At 42.1% G+C, this 18,733-nt stretch overlaps 1 protein-coding gene across 2 annotated transcripts in view; it reads right to left on the reverse strand.

The window, feature by feature from the left end:
- Positions 1 to 1,598: 1,598 nt before the first annotated feature.
- BMPER (BMP binding endothelial regulator) overlaps positions 1,599 to 18,733 on the reverse strand; it is a 258,905-nt gene continuing 241,770 nt past the window's right edge. For both annotated transcript variants that reach the window (XM_007446128.1, XM_007446127.1), the window contains 2 exons: positions 13,062 to 13,192; positions 1,599 to 2,985 (listed from right to left, as the gene is read on the reverse strand). In XM_007446128.1, coding sequence (XP_007446190.1) covers positions 2,804 to 2,985; positions 13,062 to 13,192 — 313 coding nt within the window. In that variant the 3' untranslated portion in view covers positions 1,599 to 2,803. The remainder of the gene's footprint in view (positions 2,986 to 13,061; positions 13,193 to 18,733) is intronic.

An 18,733-nucleotide genomic window follows, 5' to 3' on the forward strand; every position in this document is an offset into this window, starting at 1 on the left:
TTCTCTATACCTCCTTGTGTGTCTGAAATATTTCATAGTAAGAAAGAGTTTTCCAGTCAAAATGGCTTTTTCATGTTCAACAAAAGCTGGGGAAGGAGTCAACCTCTGTTCTTTCTCAATTTGAGGGGAGGTGCCCTTTTACAGGCTAGTGGTCATGTCACTAAGCCCAAGCTTGTACTGCTCACCACATGACAGGCCAATAAATCAAGAGATGAGTTGCTGGGGCAAAGGAATACCGACTTTATTCAGAAAGCCTGCAGACCAAGAAGATGGCGGACTAGGGTCCCAAAGAACCATCTTACCCTAGTTAGAATTCAGGCTTCTTTTATACTAAAAGGGGAGGGGGGGTATGGTTGGTTGGTGTAAACTTCTTGGTGTCAGAATCCTTTGTTATTGCAGCTGTCACATAGGTTTACAATGTTCCTATAAACCTCCAACAAGACAAATGTTACTCTCTGTTCTGCAACTTTTTATCTCTGTATGAATGGAAAAGTGTTATACCTTGAAAGGTCAGAGCCTTGAGAATGGGGTATCCTGTATATTTCAGGCTAGAGGCGACATTCTTAACTTGCAGCAGAAGCAACAGAATACAAAGGTTAAAGGAAAAGAAATGGATCCAGTACGGGGTCAGATTTGTTCTTCTCTATTACAGTCAGATACTCAGGAAACAGCGACTTTAAAGGGGTGGCTTTTCACCTGCAGAATTGGTAATTCTCAACGTGCCACCCTTTTAACAAAAATTGCCATTGTAAATGTCAACAATTCATTTTTCCTCCTAGTGCAAAACTTTTAGTTTAGGACTTTCAAAACATTCTCATTTTCACAGGGAGAGGAAAAGGAACTTGCTTTTACTGAGCAGGACCTGCAGTTGTGGCCCTGCGCATCTGCACAGGTTCTAACCAACCGCAGACTGAAAGTATTTGGAAATAAATTTCCAGAAGGTTTCAAAAAGCAAAAAGTAGGAGTGTAAAAGGCTTTGCACACTGCGTCTCAGGTTACTGTGCAGGTAATCTCACTAGCGGCGGGGTGTTTAGGTCTCCTGATCCTCAACCCTGCCCATATATTACAAAGCCTCTTTGTGTTTCAGAGAAACAAATTATGGCCCCAAATGCTTAAACAGTTGTGGACAAGGTCACAGACCACACCTGGAGCCCAAGTCTCCTACATCAAAGCCCCCTTTCCAAGCGCAGCACTGAAGCACTGGCTACCTTGGGTCCCAGATACTGAGGTTGGTTATGGCCCAAGCACAACAATGACAACCACATTCCCTGGTGTCCCAGACAATCACTATTACAATGTGTGACTTACTCAATTTTCTCAAACAGCTGGAGATGCCCCACTAAAAAATCCAAACTAATCCTTTAGCTGTCATGAATATATGTAACAGGAGCACAAATGTCTTAACAAGCAATGGCACTATGCTGACTGTCAAAACTTTGGAGGTTTGCTATTATCTACTAATAACACTCTTTATAAAAATGAGTTATTATAGGGTATATAAAATATATCTAAATAAAGCTGTTAAAAATGGATGAGGCTGAATTTGCCATAGCTTATTTGTAAAGTATAACACAACACATCTTGAAATAGAAAATGCGTTGTTTTAAATCTTAAGCCCTTTATTTACTACAATGCAGAACATTTCATTTTTAGACATCAGTGGGTTTTGTTTTGTTGACATGTTCACTTATTCAACTGAAAAAAAAAGTCAGGAAGATCACATGGTGACTAGCAGTAAGAGCAAGAATGTAGACCATTCTTTGTACTGATGTTAAATCAACCGATCAGTAAAGCCTTTCTTTCTGTCTAATAATTAGGACAAATTCACTGTTGCCAAATAGTGTTGGTCTAGGAATCCTCTAGAAATAAAGGCTTTCATTTCATACATGGAATAGTCACAAAATGGAGATAGCTTACTTTAACTCATTGGATTTGCTCATCCTGAATTGCTGTGAGATTCAGAGAAATGGATATTTTGTCATACGTTGTGCAACAGTTTCTTCAAATACCTGCTCATCCTCAATAAAACTAACAAGTCATCCAGACACGCCAGCATCTCAATGTGGGACACAGAGGTGGACATATCCATCATACACACATATAAAATTAGGAGACTCAAGGAATATGCAAAGATGGCAAGAAATCATTTGATTCTTCGGTTATGCTCTAGTGACAAATATATATTTCTTGGCAACCAGCCAATCAGTTCTGGAAATAATATCGGACCATGACCTAATAAAGTCTAACAGCCTACCCCTTGCTTTACATGCACCATTAGAGCCTGTCGCCAATCACTAGCCATATTTCTCAGGCATACTTTCCTTTCTTTGGAAGCATGAAATGCCCCTAGATAAATTTGCCATTCTCCAGAAAAACACACTTCCCATTCAACTGCAAATCCTATTCAAATCAAAAATTAATTCAGGCAGGCAATTTAGATTTCTTAGAAAACTTCTTAATAATGACAAACGTATGTGATGGTGAAGCCATCCAATATGTCTGCATGCTGCCTTATTAAATTAAAAACACCTGGTTTATTTATACAATGTATTCAATGGCTTACAGATTAGGATCCTAGAAACAATACATGTCTTATAGCAAAAAATATACATATAATAATCCACCTATAGTTTATATAAATGATGAAGTGTTTCTGAATATATCTATATATCTATATATGTACACATATATACTCTGTGTGTGTATTTGCAGAATCAGCACACAAATATCGCAGTCTTTCATTGGCTCTTCCACTTCAGTGTCAAGAACACCAGGTTCAAAGTCTGAAGGAGCGGAACAAAGGTCACCGCTGAGGACAAAGGACTGGCTTGATGCACCTTCCTTTGTGAAGGACCAAGTTTGCTGGACAGTGACAACCAGCAACACACGGCTTATTGCAGGGACCGATCTCATTCCAGTTGTCACAGGTCTTGGCACATCCCGGGCCACAGGTATCATACACGGCACCGTGCTTACACTGGGTGGCTGAAAAAGAGGAGGTGACGTAGGTGAGATGTGGGGAAACCATTAGAGCCAGGTTAATTCACTCTCAGCCCCATGCCATTCCCGAAGGCTCACGTCACTGATGGCACTGGTCTCCCCACAGCACAGGTGCAACTCTGCATCCTAGCAAAAGAATAACAAACACCCAACACTGCCCACTCTAGGAACCACCTGCACCTAGAAAAACAATACCAAAGATCCACCTGCTGGGCCAGCGAACTTCAAAATAAAATAAAATGAAAAAGCTTTATTCCCAGATAGGACAAACTATACATTAGTCAAGCCTCAAGGAAATCTATAGGTTATTTAGGTATTGAGAATAGTATGAAAAGTTAACTCCAAATAGTTCTTCCAGCTATTGAGCTGTGATGAATAAAAATAATTTCTGCAACCACCTCGATATTCAAATATACAGAATTACACATACGGGGGTAAAACCTGCCAAGGGTATTGGAAATGAGTGACATATTTTAATCTAGTGATCATGTGCTGAATTAATCAATTTGAGACAGATTGAGCAAGAGTCCGGTAGGGACCAATGGAGAAAAATTAGATGTGTGACTGAGGAGACGGAAGTGGCTGGCTGGCTGGTCAGAGAACATAAAAATGATGATGTAGCCAAATCACAGCAAGTTACTATCTTTGTTAACTTGGAGTTGAAATGATTTTGACAATATTCTGAGACTTCCTGAAATTCATGAATACAGTTGTCAGAAAAAATTACTGCCAACGTTCTGGAAGTTTTATGACATGTGGACTTTTCCATCTGAGTTACTTCCAATGACAATCAAAGGCGCCACCCCTCATTCTCAGGAGTAGGAATGTTGATACACTAGGGATTTAGAACAGGGAACCAGGCCGCACAGCAGGAGGTGAGCGGCGAGCAAGTGAGCGAAGCTTCATCTGTATTTACAGCCACTCCCCAGCACTCGAATTACTGCCTGAGCTCCGCCTCCTGTCAGATCAGTGGTGAAATTAGATTCTCAAAGGAGCACGAACCCTACTGTGAACTGCGCAGGCGACGGATCTAGGTTGTGAGCTCCTTATGAGAATCTAATGCCTGATGATCTGAGGTGGAGCTGAGGCGGTGATGCTGCAAACACAGATTAGCATTAGCAGAGAGGTTTGACTACACAGAGGCCATAATAAATCAACTGCTTGCAGACTCATATCAAAACCCTATCAGTGAGTGGCAAGTGAAAACCAGCCCAGGGCTCCCACTGATTCTGCATTATGGTGAGTTGTATAATTATTTCATTATGTATTACAGTGTAACAATAATAGAAATAAAGTGCACAATAAATGTAATGTGCTTGAATCATCCCAAAACCATACCCCCTCCCCGCCCCAGTCCCTGGAAATATTGTATTCCACGAAACCGGTCCCTGGAGCCCAAAAGGCTGGGGACCACTGATTTAGAAGAATCCTCTTGAAGAACAATAACAATCCAGCTTCCAGTCACACTTGCCTTTGTCTACAGTTTTTTCTTTGTCTGCACAGCTCCTAGAACACTTGGAAATCTCCAGTGATGAGTGTCTTTCGTATGCTGGTAAGGACTGGTGCCTAGGGTCCCTAGATAGCTTCAGGATGGGGGTTGGTTACCAACAAGACCTAGGCATGATTAGAGGGTTGGAACTTTCGGCCCCATTTCCCAGGGATGGGAAGAGGAATTGGATATTGAATTAATCACTTTCAGCCAGTGATTTAATCAATCATGCCTACATAAGGAAATTTCCATACAAAGCCCTAAATGACTAAGGACAGGTTCAGAAAACTTTGAAACTGGCAGACACATTTAGGTGCTGGGATTATGGTGTCCTCACTCCACTGGGACAGAAGCTCCTGTGCACTGGGACCCTTCTAGCCCTTACTCTCTGTACCTCTTCATCTGGCTGTTCATTTGTATCCTTTATAATAAACCAGTAAGAGCAAATAAGTGTTTTCCAGAGCTCTGTGAGCAATTCTAGTAAATTATTAAGCCTGAGAAGGGAGGGGGTTGTGAGAACACCTCTCTCCCCCGACTTTGTAGCCAAGTGGAGCAGAAGTGAGGGTAACCTAGGGACTCAATACTTGCAGCTGGCATCTGAAGTGAGGCATCTTGTGGGACTGAGCCCTTAAACCTGTGGAGGCCGATGCTAACTCTGGGCAGTTAGTCTCAAAATTGAATGGAATTTTAGGACACCCAGTCGGTGTCCAGAGTGTTGGAGAGTTGGTTGGTGTGAGGAAAAAAAAAAAAAGACCCACACATGTGGTGTCAGCTTATTGTGAGTAAAAACAGTTCGTTTCCAGGGCACTGGACTTTTCCTTATTTCCCAACATGCTACTTATCCATTTTAAAGTAGTCCGTCTATGAAACTTACTTCAATTAAGTAAACCGCACGTGCCACTTGTTTTCCGCCTGGATCCTAACTGACACAGTGGATAAGTAAAAATTTACTACTATTCTCTAAGGCTACTTTCCCTAACGTTACCTCCACCATGTAACTCTAGTATGCTGTTTTGGCTTCTCATAATTTCATTCTATTCCTTAGGCCACTAGGAACCTCCTGGAGCCACTGTCAAGCTCGGTGAATGTCACCACCATTCACCCTATCTTCCCCTCTTTTAGACTCAGTTCCCAACCTTTTCTCCTGCCTCTCTTGTCTGGATAGGATGCCCCTTGACTGTATACTCAGAGTACCTGGCACCCACCTCTATCCCTGCATTTGCAACATGAAAGTATAATCATCCATTTCCTTGTCCTCTCTTTCTCCAACTAAATCTAGGCTACTTGAGGGAAGGGCCGTTTTGTTTATTTTCAGCAGTAGTGTGGTGTTTAACACGTAGAAGGGACTCAGAGCTGCTGTGTGATTGATGCATTGATAGATGGATGAGTGACTGGGTGGATCAACTTAATTCTTCTTCTTTAAATCTCTTAACTTATGCATTTCTGATAATCTTTTGACTTTTCACGGATCCCTTCCAAGTTCTCTTTTTCTCTTTTCAGTGATTAATAGAATATGCTATACATTGGACATGCCTAATAATTTGGAAACACCCTAGCTGAATATCATATTCACAACACATAATTGTATCCATGTGTTGTTCTATTTTTATGGATCAGTGGTGTTCAAAGCTGGAAATCAGGGTCGACAGAGAACTTCCCAACGCCTGGACTCCCACCCCAGACCAATTAAATTAGAACCTCTGAAGGTAGAACCAGGTTATCAGTATTTTAAAAATAATTTAAAAAATAATCCCCAGCACAGTTAATTTTAATGGGCAGCCAAGTTTGAGAACTGGTCTTGTAAACAACCCTCACATTCATGCTTCGGTCACTGTAGAGACTCACGCCTTTTCAGCAAAGAAGAGGGCAACGAATATTTCCAAAGTGGAAGTAGGTGCACAATGAAAGCTCCTGCTGTTTCCCACCTTCCTCCTCCTAAAACTCTACTGGAGCTCTTCCCAGTCTCAGCGCACTCATCCTCTCTGACTGATGACTTAGGACATCTGCAGGAGCACCTTAACCCACCTCCCTACTGCCTCTCCTCATCGGCACCCAGCCTTCATTTGCCATTTCTGCTTTCTGACCCATCTCTTCCAGGAACTTGCTCTATTATTTGTCCTTTTCCATGCACAGTAGTCTCCTCTGTCTCTATTGGCTCCATCCTCCAAATATTGGAAACATTTTCAGGTCAACACTAATCTTTAGCAAAATATTCCCTCACCTATCAGACTTCCTACCTCCAGACTTCATAGAAAAGTTCACAGTCATTTTATCCAGTTCCTGTGCCATGAATTACCGTTGGTGACCTACCGTCCTCACCCACCATTTTACTGACGCAGCTCCCGCCGACGTTTTCCATCCACAGTGACCGTATCCACGGACATAGAGGCAGTCCCCATTCTCACATGATCTCACCACAAAACATTTAGTCTTTTTGTCCATTTTATCTTATGACACTGAAATGTCTAGGTTCTTCTGCTAACTTCTTGCAAACACCTTCTCTCTCTTGGGCTTATTTACCTGCTCCCTGGCACTAAATGTTCAAATTGCCTCCAAGACTCTTCCCCGGACATTCTCTTCCTCTCTCTTCCCTTCCCTCTCTTTCTCTCTTCATCAGTTACTACCGTATTAGCTCTAATTTCCAGTCAAAAACTCTGAAATTGATCATCATCTGTTTGGATTCTCTTCCCAGACCAATCATTTTCCAAGTCTTAATTCAAACGTCATCTCCTTCAAGTAGCTACCTGGATCTCCCCCAGGATACCCTTCCCTCTTCATCCAACAGCACTTTTCACATTATAGTTATGTTTACTTGTTTTAATCCCCCAATTACTGTGCAGCTGTAGTTCTTAATCAAAGATGCTCACAAGAGTCTCCTGAGGATCTTTTAAAAGATACATATTCCTCAGCCCCTTCCCTAAAGATTTTTGCTCTGTGTCTACAGTGGAGCCTTGGGTAGCTGTAGATTTTAAAGGTTCCAGGGGTCACTACAACAAGCACTCCTGGTTGAACAGAATGAACCACTGAGTCTGGGACTCCTGAGGGCAGAGTCCTTGTCTTCTATGATGCAAAGTTCTGGCACAGGGCCAGGCACAGAAGAGCAGCTTAATAAATGTCTGTGCCTGTTGGATGATGATTTCATCTTAATGATGTTCAATTCATTATCCTGGTTCCCAAGCTGGATTACATTTGGCTGGCCTTAAGTTCATTTCCCACTCTGCTGCTTCCAGAATGCCTCTTTCAACTCACTTTACCCTCCAGATACTTTGCTCCCTTTCAGATCTTGCAAAGATCCCTTCTCGTATGAAAACTCGGCAGAATTTCCTCTCTCCCACCCATGTTCTTCCTTCTCCCTCCTCTCCTATAGACATGCATTCTCCCATGTCTTTTCCTCTCTCTGACCTCTCAATTCTTTCTTCTAATTCCACCACTTAATTTTCTACTGCTCCTCTGTGACACCTTACCTTTGACTACTGAACACTGAGATTTCCCTCACCATCTACAGGTAGAAATTAGAAGGTTGAAAATGAAGAACTACTAGAAAAAAAAAAAAAGGGTCTTTTTCATCATCTCCATTCAATTCAAATTAAATCAACAAACATCTACTGAGTATCTACTATGTGGCAGGTATTCTCTTAGGCCAGGGAATCCAATGTGAATCAGATATCATCTCTGACCTTCAGTCTCAGGAGCCTGGACTTACAACCAAATAGGTGAAGAGGACACATAAACAGATTGTTAATTAAGTGCAAGATGTACACGTTAGACAGTGAGAACAAAGAACAGTGGAGGAATAAGAGAGACATCAACTCAGTGTGGAGGGTTGGGTAGGGATCCAGGAAGACTTCAGAGAATAGATCCCACTTAGATCTTAAAAGGTGAGTGGACACTGTCAGTCAGACAATGGCAGGAAGAGTTTCCCAGGCAGAGACAGCACTGAGAGCCAAGGTGGGGGTGGGGGGTAGGGGGTAAGGGGGTGTTAGCAACAACAAGCAGCCATGACCCAATCAGAAATGGGAGGATCCTTGCTTTGCTGGAGGAAGGGAGCATGGGATTTGAGTGGGAGAGTGGGAGGAGACAGAGGCAGAGAAGTAGGCAGGGGCTGTAAGCCTTGAAAAAGAGGAATCCGGCAAGGGTTTTAAATGGGGGGGATGACATGATTAAATTTGCCTTCAAACTGGCACAACTTTTAGAAGATCCTAGAAAGTTAATCCTGACTTGGACCTTGTTTTATTACCCTCTGTGAATCCATCTTTTTTCTAACTTATAAAAGGCAAACAATACCTTTTTACAACATAAATGATTTGCATAGGGGCATTTGAAAAGGCTTCATTTGATCAAATACATTTTTTTTTTTTTTTTTTTTTTTTTGATCAGCCGCTCCGCGGCATGTGGGATCCTCCCGGACCGGGGCACGAACCCGTATCCCCTGCATCGGCAGGCGGACTCTCAACCACTGCGCCACCAGGGAGGCCCCAAATACATTTTTTTAAAAACCAGGAAGCTACCAAAGTGGCTAGGGTTAGCAGGTATTTGTTCTCAAGGGGGCACATAAGCAGCTACTCTGTAATGCGTGCAAGGACCATTACACGTTACTTTCTGTGGGACTCCATAAAGGCGCCACGTGTTGACTTTATCAATACGTTCAATGAGTGTAGATCTCTGCCCTCTGGAACTCACTGTCCCCATGTGCCCCTACTGTGCTGAAGATCACAGTGCTGACCTTACCTCCTAATCCTTTATAGGATCCTTTCCCAGTCAGCCAAGGGAAAGATGAGTGTGTATAAGTAGAGCAGAGTTGCTGCAGGGCAGGGGCCAGAATCACCTGGAGTTTGTAGAATAAAACAAGGAGGAAACTGCTCACAGAACCCAGCAGACTATCTCATGTGCTGCCGGAACACACACACCACTCTGAATATCCCAGCCCCATGCCCACTTAGAAAATGTATTCCTCAAAGTGCAGTGACAATTAGTAGTGGCACCTACAGGGAGGTTGGCAGAAAATCTACTAAGGACGGCAAAGTAAGATGCAGGAGCAAGGTCATAGCAAAGTTACAGAGTCAGAAGGTACCAAGTAACAAGTATCAATGATAAGGAACAAGTGAATAGAAATTGGAAAGATCTACAGAACAAATATTTCCATAAATTAGTGGATGCTCACATAAATAAATATATATTCATAGGTATATATATTTTTCTACAGTGCACTTGCTTATTTGTGTTCTCATAATAGTTAAGAACAGTGGCTATAATGCAAATTGACCTAGGTTTGATTCCTAGCTTTCTTAGTTTCCACCTCTGTGATTTTTAGCAAATTACTGAAATATTCTAAGCCTTATCGTCCTTTACAGTAAAATGTGGGTAACAGAATGTTAACATATAGATGAGAGTGGGGATTAAATAAGATAAAATGTAACACAAAGTTCTAGTATAGTCCTTGGGGCAAAGGAGGTGCTTAGAAAATAGTACACATTAATATAAATGGTCGTTAATGAAACTTTTAGAGACCTTCACAATAGCCCTCTGCACACTGTATTGTATTTAGTAATTCCTGCACTAAACTAGAGTTTCATTAGTCCTCCTTGCCACAGCTAGTGGGCATACACTTCATACGTCATGCTAGTGCTAAAATCCAACCTAGCCTGGGAGATGTCACTTGTTCATTCAGAGTTTCTTGCCTGGCTGGCTTCTTATTGGTTCAACTTCCAAGCCTTTTACCCTGGAAAATTTCTCCTCTCAGTATTAAGTGGCCTTAAATGCTGTCATAAGACAAAAGATCTGGGAACTAAAAATTAGTAAAGAGTATTCTTATAGTCTTCAGCATTCCAGATGACTCAGAAATGAATCTACTGAGAGATGCTGCATATCTCTGTAAATACCAACTATCAATTTGTGGAAGTTCAATGTGAGTGTGTGTGTGTGTGTGTGTGTGTGTGTGTGTGTGTAAAAGGTTCCCCTGCAATCAAACACTGACAGAGGCATACTTCACTCAGATGGTTCTGCTAATTTTAAGTGGTAGATGGAACCTTTCAGAAGCCGTATTCCTTTTCCATTAGAAAAGTAATTTTAGCTGCTGAGATTCAGTCCCTGAACTCAGGATCCTGGAGCGGGGAAAGTGTAGTCCTCAAATGCATTGGGTGCACTGAACCGGTGTTAAATACAGCCTGGCATCAGGAAGAGAGGGTTCACATGTTCCGTATCTGATATGATCCTCATCACAGCACCATATCTAATAAAATTAATAAAGTTCTGCTGAGCCCCACATTACACCAGGATGAATAGCTGGGGCTTGAGTCCATATATTTTATTCATTTCAAAGCAGAGAAAAGGAGACGGGCATATTCAAGGTGTGGTGCAAGGACCCAGTCTCTCAAAACCCTGCCCTTCCTATATACTACCCCACACTGAGGCACTAGGTGGGAGGTAAGCCAGTTAGTCTCACCTTTCAGGAGCCTCAGCCATACCTTAATATGAGTTATTTTTATCAACTCAATCCTCCTCTGGGAAGACAGCATTGATAGAGAGGCACTCTTGCTGTGGAAAGTGAACTCAGACATAAAGATTGGACTTGGGCTTGCAGAGGAGAGAGCAAGACCAAAAGGGAAGTTCACAAGTAGATAAAAGGGTCTGAGAGCTTTATAAGGACATGGACTAGTGACTGTGTCAAGGGGTGGCTTGAGGAAGCTTTAGTAATCCCCAAAACGCTCGTCGTCCTACTCCCCCAGAGCCACCCAAATAAGCATACAAATTAACTCGGCGGTTTCAACTCTGGCTGCAGGTCAGAATCTCCTGAGAGGTTTCAAATGATACACAAGGCCAATTAAAGCAGGATATCTCGGCAAGGGGCCCAGGCATAGTTTTCTGGTTCATCTTTCAAGCTCCCAGAGTGACTCCAATGTCCAGCCAGATTGAGACCCACTGTCTAAGTGAACACGATGTCCATGCACTGAAAATATAGACAAAGGCAATTCTTGAGCCCTCTTCCAACCGGATGACAGCTCTGGCCCTCCACCAGTGTAGACCCTCTAGAGTTAGCAGCGCCATGAACTGCCTTCTTTTCTAATAGCACAGCTAAGGTTTCTAGGATTCCTGTAGAATGTTGCAAACCCCAGTCTCTCCCTACCAGGCAAATCTGGTCCTTTGCAGAAAAACATTTGCCAACCCTTGCAGTAAAAGACAAACACTTAGTCATCTCACCTTCAGGTCTAAACAAGAGCAGCAGTTTCTACTGACTGAGTATCTTCTATGAGTTGAGCACTCTTCTAAGATGTTTCACGTACATATCACTAATGCTTATAACTCTGCAGAGTAGAGATTATTGTACATTTCCAAAGTATTTCTAAAATCTCTCTTTTTCCTCCACACACTGCCTCCATCTTAATCCAAGCCACCATCATTTTGTCACCCCAAAGACTGCAATGGCCTCTTGCCTTCAATCTTGCCCTATTCAATGTATTCTCTACACAGCAGCCTCTACACAGGGCGATCTTTCAAAAGCAGAAGGAGGGCTGCTTCAAGCCCGTCAGTGGCTTCCATTCTTCTTGGAATAAAAGCTAGACTCCTTCCCAAGACTTGCAGAGTCCTGCAATCCAGCTCTGGCTTCAACTCCACTCTCATCTTGTGCCCCTCTTTCCCCGGCCCTCCGCACTGACTCCCTTCCAGTTTGAGAGCGGCTATCTTATTCAAATATGTTTCCTCTGCATGGATCTCTTGCCCTGAGTCCCCTGGATCAATGCTCAATGCTCGGCTGGAACATCATCCCCACTGAGACGCGCTCCCTCCCCTCCACCTAAGTAGCCACCGACTCCCTCCCCATTTGTTTTCTCTTGCTCTGCCCTATTTGCCCCCTCATCACCCTTACCACACTTAGCAAGTCTCTACCATGCTCGACTTACTATTTTTGTCTGGCTCTCCCACTGGGCTGCCAGCACCTCAATGACAGGGACCTCACCTCATCTCTTACAGTCACCAAAGTGCCCACAGCGCTTTGTTCAATGCCTAGTACTTAGCCACTTTGTAAGAAACGTTTCTGGGATGAACAAAGAAGTCCATTTTACAGATATCAAATAAGCTAATTCACTTGCCGGAGATCAAAGAGCTAGAACGACTATTACAGCAATCTGTCTCTCAGAAGGAAAAGAATGTTCTACTAGTGTTTGTATAACCATTTCTCTTTCAAAAAAAATTTAAAAAATCACACTTATCCTGAAGAACTTAAATGACTGTAATTATCCCGAATCTCCTTTGCTCCACACATAACCTAAACCACAGCTGTGACTGTCCACGTGCTAAGCACATCCAGCTGGTAGCTTGAGGTTAGGAGGATTTTGCAGCAGTGGAAATCCTTAAATTGTTCAAATGTGCTTGTCACAAAGCATTTCTCTTAAGTGCTTTCTATCCTGCCCAGTGGGAAGCCCCTGTGTTTTATCAAGTTGAAATCCAGCTGGGCCACTGATAAGATTTCCCTCTGGCCAAGGGAGCATGTGACCATTCACATCATCAAGTCTCTTCTATTGCTATCCTGGGCAATGGAGTGAGTTTCTGATGTTTGGATCGGCCGGGAACTTCTCACCTGCACAGTTCTGCTGAGGCTCCCAGTGGACGCTGATGCCCTCTCTCTGGCAGGCGCGGGTATATGCCAGGAATGACTCGCAGTAACAGTTTTTATGGGCTGGACATTCACACATATCTGTCACGCAGGACCTAAGGGACCCAATAAAAAGAAATGAACATTCAAAAATATCAAATTATCAAATGTCCTAAATGCAGCTTGGAGAAAAGGGGTGGGTGGGTGGATGTCAACCCTTGACTGGACATTAAAGGTTGCTATTTTAGGTTGGAAACATAAAAATTATATAAAAATTCTGCATGAAACCTTACTGGATACCTCTGAATAATGTGACATCAGGTTCCCTTTCTTTTAGAGCAGGACCGGCCAACAGAACTTTCCGTAATGATGGAAATATTCTATAGTCTCCACTGTCCAAAGTAATAGCCACTAATCATATCTAGCTATTGAGCACTTGGAATGTATCCAGTGTGACTGAAAAACCAAATTTTTTATTTGGCTTAATTTTAATTAATTTAGTTGCAAACAATCACATACGCCTATCGGTTACCACGTTGGGAAGGCAGCTCTTAGAATATAGTCCCTATTCAAGGTGCTGCCATTTTGTGAATAGCTCTGATATATGAATAACAGGTTCTATTACAATATAACCCAAATAGTGACCAACTTTGATGAAAGCATAAAATCTCATGGCTTTCTGAGGACAAACAATTAGGATTCAATTTTGCAATATCTTAGAATCTTAGTCTTTTGAGGAACACACTGAACCTCGTTCTTTAGAACGTGGGGTGACAAATTCCAAACAAAGGAAAACTCTCAGGCCCCTAATTAGACTGAAAGATAAAGGCGACTGAGCCAAAGTCTTTGTTGCTTAAGTTTAAATATGGAAATGATGGGCCAGGATGTAAAGAGAACTGAAATGTGTTTTAAATACAGACTAATAAATTTTCAAACATGCTGACCTCGGAGGCATAGTAACAACCTCACACTGGAATATGATATTACAGTTTACAAAGGACTTTCACATGCAGTCTGTCACTGAGGGCTAAATAGGATGTAGCACAGTCCCTGTTTTATAAATGAAAACTTCATTTTACGAATGAACAGATAGGCCCAAAGTCACATTAATAAGTGACAAAAGAGTGAATTAAATTACGCCTCCCGAGACTAGTGCTCTTTTTGTCATAGTATACCAGCATCCTCGTCTTCATCTTCCAGCAAGTTTACTAACAATTTTGACTTAACATTTTATGCAAGATGCTCAAGATTGATAAAATTAGACTACGCTTATTTTTTTCATACCCTGTTCAGCAAAACCTCTTGCTTACAGAATCTAATTCAAGGCTGGAAGCAGAAAAAAATAATATTCAAGATTACAAATAGCACCAATGATCTTGAAAAGTGATCAGGACATGGTCATCCAATGTTACTATGTGAGCCTTTCCTCTGGGTGTGAGACATGTGTACATACCTGATTATAGAGAGTAACCTGCTAGCTCTGGGTGGAGCTGGTGCACTGCCTGCTCTGAACAAGAATTAAATGGCAGAAACCATATTAAAGAATCAGTAGATTCACCGTGTACCCTCAAAGTTATTACATTTCAACACTCAAGGGCACAGCCTTGGAAACTGGGAACTAAACTGGAATAAGAGAGAAATGGATCTGAAGCCTCAAGAGGGCTTCCATTTCATCCAATGAGAGATCATTTTATGCCTGGTACTTAAGACACAATAATCAGGACAGGAAAACTACTACTCTCTTCTCTCTGTAATAATCAAGGCTGTATTTCTTAATACCTTCTCCACTTGTATTACAGAAAACCTGTGAAATTGTGTTCACCAGCAAAGCCTTTCCAATATTAGACACACATGTTGTGTCTTTAAATTCATGTGGAGCCTCCGGGCTTCCAAGAAAAGCCAAATAAAGCCTGTCCTTAAAACAGCCTCTAAATGTCTGAGTATGAACCCTCCTCAACATCGTTTCCTTTGTTGTTTTGATTTTTATTTCAGACTAACCCACACTGGTCACATTCATGCTCAGACTTCACAGCAACATTTTCAGCTGCCCTGGTCCTACCCTCCAAGCCCACTTCTGCTTCACATCTGTCAAGCACCCTCTTTCCTGGCCCAGGGATATGGGTCTCTTGCCCTTGTACTCAGCTCCCACTGACGTGACAAAATTGGGATGGCACCTCGTGGGCCTGGTAAAATGATGGTACTTGTATGGAAAAGATCTCAACAGGAGGAAATGCATCCTCCGCTTTGAAAGAATGTCTAATGCAATTCTGTAAAGTTGTGTGGACAGTCAACAAACAGAATTTAACTTGTTTGTGTGAAGGGATTGCTGGCCAATGTTTTCCTTCTTTTCTCTTTATTTATTCCAGTTGTCTTACGAAGCTATTTATACAATTTAAAATAAATTATGGACAGCTAAATCCAATTCACTGAGACTGTTGAGAGAAAATGTTCTAAGCACATACTTAATAATTGCTACGTACACGTACTCTACCCCACCGACAGCCTGCTCTGGGCCCTCAGACACAATCAACTATATAGCTACCCTTTAAAACTAAGGAAGATTTGGGCTTCTTCTATTACGTATTCTATTGCCACTCATGAGAAACAACATTTGAGGGAAAGACGTTTGTCGAAATCAGCCCTTGACTTGAAATATGTCACGTATTTCTAAAGGCTTGAAAGATGTGTTTTGTCATAGAAGTTAAAACTATGTCTTTTTTCACTTGTCAAGTTGATTTTTACGCAAAATTGTGCCCAGGGTTTGTGAGAGAATGGAGAAATAGACAGTGCATACTCTGCTGGAAAAGTGTAAAACTGTTAGCTCTTATGTTGAGCATTTTGCTCTACTCAGCTTTTACATGAATTACCACATTTACTCCACACAGAATTGGATATGAGGCAGGTCATATCACTAGCCCACTTAACAGAAAGGGAAACTGAAGCTTGGACATGTTAACAAGTTGCCCAGGGTCACACGGCTGATGACAGACCTGGAACCGCAAAACCAGGACTGAACTTAGGTCTTTCTAATCTCAACACTCATATTCATAACATCACTAGAAGATCTTTCTAGAGAGCAATTTGGAAATACTTATAAGTAGCCCTAAGAAATGTTCTTATCCTTTAATAGGGAAATTCCACATCTAAGGAAATGCTAACGCATGTGGACAAACACTTTATACACAGGGGTTTCATCACAATGTTGTTAAAATGAAAAAAAAAAAAGAAAAGAAAAAGAAATAACCTAAATTGCCTACAATAGGGGCCTGGTTAGATACATTTAGGTGACCTCTATGATGAAATATTCTATGGCTATTACAATGATGTTTAGGAAATATATTACAATGATGTTTAGGAAATATATTTTAAAATGCGAGGAAATGTTCAGGAAGGATTAACTGAAAAAGAGCAAAACTGTTTCAGTCCTGTGTGGTCACACACAGAAAACAAAAATAACTGAAAATAGATATGCCCAAATATTCATAACAGTCAACTCAGAGTGGTGGCTCTTTTTATTTTCCTCCATATTTTCTACAATGAACACATATCACCTTTCTAAAAAGATAAAAATCACAGTGTACTTTTTAAACAACAAAAAGAACGACATAGGACATATTAATATTTAAATCCAAATTTAGGAACAAGAGTGAGAAAATAAAGAATGGGAGAAAAACAGAGTTTCTGTTTGTAGATCTTAGTTATTAAATACTTCTCCAGCTAAAATCTTTCCAATCTGTGGATCGGGGGCCTCCTGACATAGGCTGTGATTTGATTCACTTTATGTTGTCCTCAGATTTCCACGTCATTGATCTACTGATGCTTTGAACTTGACATCCAGGTGGATGGAATGGATAACAGAATAATTATGCATGCTTCTGCTGGTTACAAAGGAATTTATTAAGAGAAAATAAAAGCATCCTCGTATGCCTTTCAAATGTCAGGGAGGGGCAAAACTATTGTCATTCAATTCCTGTTTATCACACTTAATAATGCAGCATGAGGAAAATCTAATTTATGACACAGTGGAGTTGACTTTTTATATGTTAATGGAAGATTATGGTCCTTTCCTTAGTCAGTATTCACCGATATCTACATTTATATTCATTTTACAGAATCAGTAGCAGAATGTTATCACTTTCAGTAGTTACTGAGATTTATGGCTTTGGCTTCTCTGCTTTCATGGCATTATTCTGTCAGTGATGTTCTGTTTGATGCTGAGTTCTTGGTCCGAAAACACCGCCACCCATCGCTCCAGAGGGAAAACACAGGTTGCACTGCAATTAAGATTTACAGGGAATGCTCTGCAGGTAAAGAGCACTGGCCTGTGCAGTCCCTTTAAGGCATACTTTCTGTCACAGGAGCTTTTAATTCATGTACCTAGAAATGCTTTTCTGATTTATCCTCCCTGCACTTGGCATCCTTCCTGACAGCAGAGAGGTGCAGGCAGGACTCTTGCTCCGCGGGATTTGCATAGCTGCATGGTGCAGAGATATGGAAAGAGGACGCCAAGAGCTACTGCAGGGTCCCAGGGAGCTGATGCCGTGCTTGCCAGCACTTTGTCACACCACCTGCCTCCCTTCTCTAACCATTTTATGTACGTGTGCCATGTGTCACTAAGACCCTTTGAAGGCTTTTCCTCATAGCACCCAGCAGAGTACGAGTATCAGAAGCCATCTGTGGTCCCTTCCCTCCCTGAAATACAACTTATCACAATTTATCTGCAGGGGAGCCCTCCTCATCTCTTTTCCCTCCCTGAAGTTACAACCACTGCCTCCTGCAAAGCTCTAAGAGAGTAGCCACTAGCCACATGGAGCTATTTAAATGGAAATTTAAGTTAACTACGATTAAATAAAATTTAAAACTAGGTTCCTCAGTCACACTAGCCACATTTCAAGTGTTCAGTGGCCACATTCGGCTAGTGGCCACCATATTGGACACTTATACCAGTTCCATCACTGCAGAAAGTCCTACTGGTACTGGACGGTGGTACCAAGTATGCAGCTCCATCTATGTTGGAAAACCATCCCTGTCCTCCGCAGAGGGATTTATAGGTGTAGTGAGATTAAGATGAAGTTCACTCCTGATGTCTTACCGGGCACCTACAAAAAAAGTTCAAATTTCTTGGCCTCAAAAAGTCAAGGTCGGGCTTCCCTGGTGGCGCAGTGGTTGAGAGTCCGCCTGCCGATGCGGGGGACACAGGTTCGTGCCCCGGTCTGGGAAGATCCCACATGCCGCGGAGCAGCTGGGCCCGTGAGCCGTGGCCGCTGAGCCTGCGCGTCCGGAGCCTGTGCTCCACAACGGGAGAGGCCACAACAGTGAGAGCCCCGCATACCGCAAAAACAAAAACAAAAAAAAAGTCAAGGTCCCTAGCGATCTAGATCATCCCTCTTTCTTCTCCACTCATTCTTTTATCCAGTCACATATGAGAGTGTCTTATTAACCCTCAGTTTTCCTTCTGCCTTGCTGTTCCTGACTTGAATGTGCCTCCTTGGGCTTTTCCACTGGAAAAGTCAGATGCCTATCCTTTAAGACAGTTCAGATTCCTCCGCGGTGCTCCCTGACTGGCCCAAGAAACGTTATCCCCTTCCTATTGAGTCTTATCCCCTCCATACTTTTATTCTTGCGCAGACCCTTTGAATCCTAATTACCTCTTTCCC

This window comes from Lipotes vexillifer, unplaced genomic scaffold, assembly GCF_000442215.2.
Source record: "Lipotes vexillifer unplaced genomic scaffold, Lipotes_vexillifer_v1.1 scaffold822, whole genome shotgun sequence".
In the NCBI taxonomy this organism is placed as follows: domain Eukaryota; kingdom Metazoa; phylum Chordata; class Mammalia; order Artiodactyla; family Lipotidae; genus Lipotes; species Lipotes vexillifer.